This window comes from Corticium candelabrum, chromosome 7 (assembly GCF_963422355.1).
Source record: "Corticium candelabrum chromosome 7, ooCorCand1.1, whole genome shotgun sequence".
Taxonomy (NCBI): Eukaryota; Metazoa; Porifera; class Homoscleromorpha; order Homosclerophorida; family Plakinidae; genus Corticium; species Corticium candelabrum.
The window spans coordinates 5,847,235-5,855,548 of record NC_085091.1 but is presented as its reverse complement, the minus strand read 5'-3'; the positions used below and the strand labels follow the sequence as shown (position 1 = coordinate 5,855,548).

Genomic DNA, 8,314 nt, shown 5'->3' with positions numbered 1-8,314 from the left:
ACACACACACATGCACGGACACGCACGCGCGCGCACACACACACACACACACACACACACACACACACACACACACACACATCTAGGGCATGATCTAAGTCACGTGCTATACGTGCCCCATAACTTTCCTCATCTTTCTCTGCTGATCTAATTCTTTGCAAAACCTCTGTTGGCAGCCTGTCATATCGACCAGGGACTAGGTGAAATGGTGTGTCATTCAGTGCATGTACTACACTCGTCCTGTAAGCAAATGCTATTTCCATTAGATGCTTATCCCAATTGGACTGATGTTCTTCCACATAAGCAGACATAGCAGCACTACCAAATCGGTTCATCCTCCCTACTTGTCCCATTCGTCTGTGGATGGTATGAGGTAGTATATATGTTTTTAGTTCCAAGTATACTAGCCATTTATCCGAACGATCTTGAGGTAATTTGTGTGCACCTGTCTGACAACAGTTGAGCAGGACATCCATGGCGAAGGATAATCTTATTTACTAAATTATCAGCAACAGTCTCAGCCCTTGCATCTCGTATAGCTTCCATTTCCACGTATTGGGTAACTCGATCGACCATATATCAACTACAATGATCGGTCAACTGCAATGTACATGTTGCCCTGACTACTTCTCTATGTTCCTCTTTTGGCACATCGAGCACGACTTCACAAAGAGACGAATGTCCTGATACATACCTCTCCAGTAGAACTGGCTGCGAACCTTAAGATATGTTTTCTTTCTTCCTAAGTGACTACCAGTAGGAAGGCAGTGTAATACTGTCAGTACTGAATGTCGAATATATGGTGTTAGAACAGGAACTCTGATGTCTCTCCCATTACTTCCATGTACGTGGACCAATAATCCTGCCAGTATACCAATCTCATACCCACCCGGCGCTTTTAACATTTCTTGAACGCACAAGGTGCATGGAGACACGTTACCGGATTCTTCAGACACTCAATTGTAGGACCAAGAATATGGTCTCTCTGTTGACAACTTGTAGCTCATCTGGAGATGGCAATTCTGAGCACATACGCTTCATCTTCGAAAGTCGAATATGGTCTCGTCAAGGCATCTGTATTACTATTCTCACGCCCAGGCTTGTAACTGATATCAAAATCAAACTCTTGTAACTTCAACAACCACCGTCCTAGTCGACCCGCTCTATGCTTCCCATCCAGCAACCACCTCAAATTTGCATGATCGGTCTGAACAATAGACCGACGACCTACAAGGTATGGTCGCAAGGCGCTGCATGCCTAAACAACCGCAAGAAGTTTTTCTTTCGCGTATCCCATTGGCTTTCACACTCAGTTAACATCCGACTCGGATATTAAATTACGTGCTTATGTCCATTGCCATGAAGCTTCGCCAAAACTGCTTTTACTGCAAAGTCATAAGCGTCCGGTTGTGACACAAAATCGCTTTCCAGTAAAACAGGGTACACGAACTACTTGACTACGACAACGTTATGGACCACAGAATGATTCCCAACGTTTACAGTCAGTGTATGTCACAGTTACAATGGATTCCATTGATACTCCACTTGCTTGCCAACAAATTGCAGTTATCGCTTCCGTCCGCAGTCACTCCAATACTCTCAGCAAATTGCTGGGAGACTAACGGCTTAGATGCACCAGAATCAAGAACACAAGCAACAGGGCGACAGCCAGGAACAGTAAGCTCACATGATGGTGACTGTTCCTTGGTATACACCGACCGCACTCTCGGTCACAGTACTCCTCGAATTACCTACGTCTAGCTCGTATATCTGTATAGTGTGCAGAGTAATAGGTAATTGCTAATGTGAAGTAGGTAGGCGGAGACACGACAATTGTGTGCAGTACCACTGCACAAAGTAAGGTTTGTGTGGAGTGAACTCAACTTAACAACAACGGTAACAACAACTGTATAACTAGGAAGTATTACGTGCGTATATAGCGAACTTTTACACAGAGTGCTCTAACAACTAGCGTACTTTAACTCATAACTCTGCATCACTATCCTCCCCAAACTCTGTAATGTATTCGTTCAGTGTTTGAGGAGGCACTCGTCGTCTTGATGACCGTCTGAGAGGAGGTGGCTCCGGAAGCTTGACTGGTTGATCAGCCTCGGTACTCTCTTCCCCTTGTTTATTATCGTATTTTGAATCTGTGGTTGTAGTTTCTAACCAATTGTTAGCAGTCTTTGTATTTTTCCGCATCTCTCAATTTTTCCGATGTTGATCACGTTGTTCATTTTCTGGCGCTGGTCTTCCCTGTACGAGTCGTTGTTTTCGTATGATGTAATGGTTTAACAAATCGTGATGCAAAATTATTTCCTTTCTTCCGTGCACTTATTAGAACGACTACTAAATAATTAACCAAATATATATATTTGTACCAGGAAGTATATGATCTCGTATCACCGCCAACAACGTGAACAAGGCGCGATCTTCGACTACTACTACCCCGAATAATACAACAATAAACGTAAAAATTAACGCATATCCTCACTTGTAGAATCATAGTTTGTTTCTCTTTCTACCCTTTCAAACACCTACTGTCCAGCCACCGACTGACCTCGACATTTCTGACTGCCAAACATGGATTTATCAATTTCATCGATCTTTTCATCTCAAGTTTTTTGTCAGCGGTATGACTGGCCAGAATTGTTCCGCAGACTCCACGACACAATTACGTCCACTCTACAGATGTTCTACTCGAACGTACCCCCGATTCAAGACGCACAAAGTTCTGAGAGATCTACATACGCTAAAGTTTAATGCATGCATCAAGTCAAGAGGAAACGTACACGACATATTTGACACGTACACGTTATCTTTCACACCGAAAAACAGGTAACTTCGGCTATTTTGCGAATACTCAAACGCGATTTGTCGAACCACGTCCCAGAACGAATGCTACGTTTCGTACCGCAGCCTTATGGTACCCCGCCAAAAGAAGCAGTCAGTAGACTTCCTGGCCGGACATCGACTAAAACGTCACGGATTGGCCACACTGGTGACAAGACCGTTGCGTCTAGTATAGCCAACAACCGGTGAGCCTGTTCAAATTCCAGGCATCCTTTATTGCTCTTCAACTGTCGAACCAACTCTCTGTGTATCATCACTTCCATGTCGTCTCTCCTGCAATCAATTAACTACTGACCAAATGACTGAATATTATAACAGTAATTGACTTAATATTTAACTATTAACCGCTCCTCCTCATCAACGTCAACAAGCAAGTAACGATCAGACTACTGTGATTCATTTCACAGTATATACATACATATATATATATATATATATATATATATATATATATATATATATATATATATATATATATATATACATTGCGATAGCAACCGTAACACCATCCGTTACTATGCGCATAACTCAGATTTTTTGCAACGGCCAAAGGCCAAACATTCAAAAACACTTTTTTAAACTTTTACTAAACAGCGTTTCGCGAAAAGACGAAAGGATTTGGGATCTATCTTCTACATTTACGGGGATTCGTCATCGCTGTCGTTAGCCACCGAAAGATCTTCCTCGTTCGACGTCGCATTGTCGTTAGAGGACGGGTCCTAAGCGAAATACACCTCGTCCTCGTCCGAAACCTTGTCCGCGGTTGTTTCCGTTTGAATACACCCGGCCAAATTCCTTGCCAACACGGAGGCAGGTATTTGAGGTATCGTACTCTTCTAAAATTCCCTATAAATCTCATGCGCCGCTAAACTTTTACCCGTATGTAAAGACACGTCTAAAGGTGTGTCTATCGGCTAAAAAATTTATTGGCTACCGAAGCACAGGTAGATGGCTAATCAACTCCAAAGTCACGTGGTCTGTAATTAGAGATAATGTGACGTCATCACAACAAGCGATATATGGCGGCTGTGATCACGTATCCGGCTCAAAGTAGGCTCATTTGTAAGAGATTATTATGCGACTCGTTCAATCTATAATTTGCCGATGGAAAGTAAAGCTCTATCTCGGAGAAAACGCGATGCAAAACCTGGTACTAAACGGAAGCGGAGTCAAGGTAATAATAATTAGCACGAGATCGAACTTGACAAATCATAGTCTAGTGCACGTTATTGACTGGAACTAGAAGGGTTTTAACGTGTTTCTTCTGCGATATTTGAAACTGTTGACTTGACAAGATTTCTATGTAGATCTTGGCCAACGTCGTTTTGCCTAAGCCAGTGGCAGCTACCAGTCGGTCGGTGACCCTGTTGAGACTGATACGATGTTTGGCTCGTCGTTCTTCGAAGAATTGTCTGCCACGTTCAACAAGATGCTTTTCCGCTAAAACAACTCGTTTGCTTTATCTCCGGCCATGAAATCTCTGCTAATTGTAGCTAATAGGTTAATTGTACAGCATGCGTGCAATTTTATAGAAAACGTGCAGGCATGGCCATATTTAAGAATAGGAAGTGCTTGTGAACTTTGCTCTAATCTTTACAACCGCGAGTTCAGTGTGGAATTCTTTTACCGAGCAATTGAAATCATTTAAGTTAAACGGTGTAACATAGTACAACTATAGCAGCTCTTTATCCTTTAATGAGCACACCCACCTTGACGTCTGCCTAATTGCTTACCTCAGAGTTCACACTTATAGGGAACAGACAGTAGATGTCCATCTTGTAACACAACATCACAGTGTGTATCGTTTTAGACCATCATTCTCTCGACGGACACTTCTTCGCTTGATCTATAGCATGAGGTAACATAATAACACCGGATCCACTCTGCATGTTGTCTAGGATAAAGTGATAAGACGCACCTTTGCCTTCGACTATTAATGGTTCTTTCATTGATAAGTACGCTATAAGCTCATCTTTGTCATAGTTGGTCTCTCTGATCAAGTCTCTGCAATTGCATACTTGCTGGTCTCTCTGATGTATCGGCAGACCATACGTTCTAAGCTTGTGGCCTCCTAATCTAAAAACTGTCTTCCAACCGTATGAGTGCTTCGTTGAAGCAGTGACCTTGGCTTAGATTCTGATAGCGCACCTGAAAATGGATAAGGAAAAGGAAAGATTAAAGCTGCAGTTGCTATAACCTGTAAGTTTGTAGGTAACAAATTCTTATCTCAAGTAGTACGTCTTTCGCTAAGCTCTCTTAGGTTTTATCCCACTGACTTTTGAGGATTCCCCGCCCCTGTGACGATCATGGGGCCAAAAAGATCTCTCAGCATGCGAGGAGAGCGACTGAGAGCAGTTTCTTTTAGAGTTACGCTCTAGCAGGCCTCTAAGCTTGCATTTTCCGCTGCTGGCCATTGGCGACCAGGCCTAAACTTTTGGTCGCCAATTAGAAATTTTACTCGCCAGCCACTCCCACACAAGACTGCTTCTAGAACTAGATAGTCTGTCGCATGTCACTGAAGACACTAAGGTCGCTAGAACTCATTACATTAAATATACAGTAACACAAACAACAACTCAATAACTTAGAAGTTTACGAAACTTCTCCAGGCCATCCTTTATATGCAAGTCTCCTAGATCTAGTAGAACTATTCATCCATTTTGCGGCTACTGCTTCTGGCTGAAATTGGCAAACAGGAGGGCCCTCTGATGAGATGCGGATTAGGTCTTCTAATGTTTCGGTTGCCAGAGAGCTTCTGCAGTCTGTCTTAACTCTTGTTTGTGCAGAGAAAACTCTTTCACACTGAGCTGCAGTGACAGGCAGCACCAGCATGATCTGTACTAGTTGCAGCAGATCCTAGAAATAGAAATAGAAATGCGATGTTGTGACATGATGTACATGCTCAGCAGCTGTGAATCATGATTCAGACTTTCTGTCTTACCTTGAAGTCATTTTTGTAAGGTTCTTTAGTGAGCATAACGGTCCACAGCCCAGAATAGGATTTGTCTTGGAACTCTTGGTGAACTAATGTTTTCAACAGATTCCACTGGTATGGAATAGCTTCAACATCACAATCATTGCTACATTAAAACATACAACATATTATGCAACCTCAGAATCTGAACACGTTTATAGGCTATAATTGATATTGTCATCACGAGTACCACACCTTTTCAATAGTGGGCCGAACCACTGGATCAGGTATTCGATGTCTGCCTCACCATGTGTGAGCAATTCCATGTCGTGTTCGGGCCAGGTGTCATGGTTTAATACTGTGAAGCAGGCAACTGCCTTGGATGCTCCAGGTCCTTGGATGTCATCAGCACTGCAAAGAAGGTTGTCAAATCTTTCCCGTATCCCAGTAACAATCAATTCAACGGTTGTCCTCATCGCTGCTAAAATGTTACCAGGAAGTGTCGTCAAATCTGAGGAATCTGCAGCTTCTCCTGGCATCCCTTTCAGTGCTATGCCTTGAAATTTGAATTCAGTGGGATCATGCCCTTGCCCTTGATGCCTGTGCACTAGATTCAGGAACTGCTGTAAAGATGAATTACGTAAACATTTCACAGACAAGTTTTCTATCTGTGATACAGCTGTCTTTAATGCTGACATGACTGTTGGAAGGATAGCTTTGTTGGACTGCAAGGTTTCACTGAGACCTCTGACTATGTACAGAATATCCAAGAGGAAATGAGCATAGGTTATGAATGTGAAATTGCGCATTCTCTTTGCCACTGTGATAGATCTTCCTTTCACTTCTGCACTTCGGCTTGATGATGCTAGGTGCTCGGTATGTTCTAGTACAACTGCATATTGTCCAGTACTACCAGGGCTGCTGCATTTCAAGAGAATACGAAGGGCCTTCTCTACGTGAGGCGTCCACCTTGTGCCTCTGACACGAGTTGGATTTCGAACCTTTACACTAAGGTGTTCTGCTACAGCTTTCAGCTCCCTTCTGCTTTTAGGGCTATAGTGGTAGGTTTTGTAGAGCAGGTGAAGAACATCCATCACCTCTTGGCTTAAATTGGATTTCTTTAGCATGTCCATTACAGCTAGCTCCAGCCTATAATACATGTATGAAAGTACAATCTGTTTACGTATAACACTTCTACAAGTTACTACCAAGTGTTAATTAAGCTGTTACCTGTGAGGCATACACCAGACAGAGATCAACCATGGACAGGACTCTGACAGCTTAGCTTTGACTCCACTAGTTTTACCCATATTAACTGATGCACCATCAGCACAGAACCCAACTAGTTTTGTAAAGAAGTGCTCATACTCTATCGACTCAAATGAATTTTTGATTGCTTGGAGTACCCCTGTCAAAATATGGCAAAGCAATTAGGATTTTTCACTTGATACTTTCCAAATTGAAATTTACCGTCAGCATGGGCATGCTCCAGTTCTATGAGGCCCAAGAGCTTGTTCACTGGTTTACCTTCATCTATGTATCTGACAACGATAACTTCGTTCTCACGGACAGAACAATCAGTAGCGCCGTCAATCATTACGCTAATGTAGCCACCCTTCATTTTCTCTGCCACTTCCAACTTCAGCAAATCAGCGACACATCCTACTAGCTCAGCACACTTGACGTCATTCGCATACCTTTGGCTCAATTCCAAACCGTTCTTCCGTTGCAAGTCCAACAGAGGACGAAACTTTGTAAATGGCAGTTCCTCCTTAGCTATTGCGTACGCTGTGTTGATCTTTCTCAGCAGATCTACCATCTCCCTACCGTCACTGACGGCTTCTTGAGTTTCAAACCCTACCTGTATCGTTGCTCCTCTTTTCATCCCAAGGGCAGAGTCTCTGCAACTAATATGCCTCTTGCTTTTACCATGGGCAGTTACTGTTTCTCGTTTAAAGGTTGTCACGCAGCCCTTCGCAAATTCTGTGCTTCCTGCTTTGGCAGGAAAGGCACTGCAGTAAGAGCACGTCATAGCGCCGTTCTCATAACGCAACCAAGAGAACTCGTTCAGCCACCTCGGCTGAAAGTTTCTTTTCGTCTGTCTGCTGGATTCAGGCACACTTTCACTGCATGTATCGCTAGCACGCTCCAATGGCTCGCTGTTGATCATGACTCGGACGGGGGACGTACCGCTAGGAGATTGTGGTCTGTCTTGGTGCTCCTCTGTTTCATCACGCGGCTGCTTTGATCTTGAACTGCTGTTGAAGAAGTCTTCTATCCCTCGTACGCGCTTCATTATTGTACACTACACGTGCCGTTGCCACCAGTGACCCGGATGTGGCTCGGATATACCACTGCTATTAGTGCACGAGCAGGATGCGGAAACGTTCGGGTTGGCTATACACATGTAAGATCGTATTCCCTCGTGTCGCCAACGCCCATTGAGCAAAAAAACGGACGGCGCCACTGGCTCATGTGACGGTTGGTCGCGATTGGCGACTTACTTCTATGATCTGCTCGCCAAGTTGCAGATTTGGTCGCATTTGG

General features: G+C 43.5%; 2 protein-coding genes across 2 annotated transcripts; both read right to left on the bottom strand.

Annotated features, from left to right (window-relative positions):
• Positions 1–5,237: 5,237 nt before the first annotated feature.
• Positions 5,238–7,125, bottom strand: LOC134182588 (E3 SUMO-protein ligase KIAA1586-like). Its single transcript, XM_062650013.1, has 4 exons — positions 6,998–7,125; positions 6,023–6,916; positions 5,795–5,933; positions 5,238–5,709 (listed from the first exon to the last, which is right to left on the bottom strand). The coding sequence occupies exons 1-4, from the start codon at positions 7,075–7,077 to the stop codon at positions 5,446–5,448; spliced, it is 1,377 nt and encodes a 458-aa protein (XP_062505997.1). The 5' UTR covers positions 7,078–7,125; the 3' UTR covers positions 5,238–5,445.
• A 259-nt stretch (positions 7,126–7,384) lies between these two features.
• Positions 7,385–8,214, bottom strand: LOC134182589 (uncharacterized). The gene is made up of 2 exons (XM_062650015.1): positions 7,465–8,214; positions 7,385–7,406 (listed from the first exon to the last, which is right to left on the bottom strand). Exons 1-2 carry the CDS (start codon positions 8,061–8,063, stop codon positions 7,385–7,387), a joined length of 621 nt encoding a protein of 206 aa, XP_062505999.1. The 5' UTR covers positions 8,064–8,214.
• Positions 8,215–8,314: the final 100 nt, after the last annotated feature.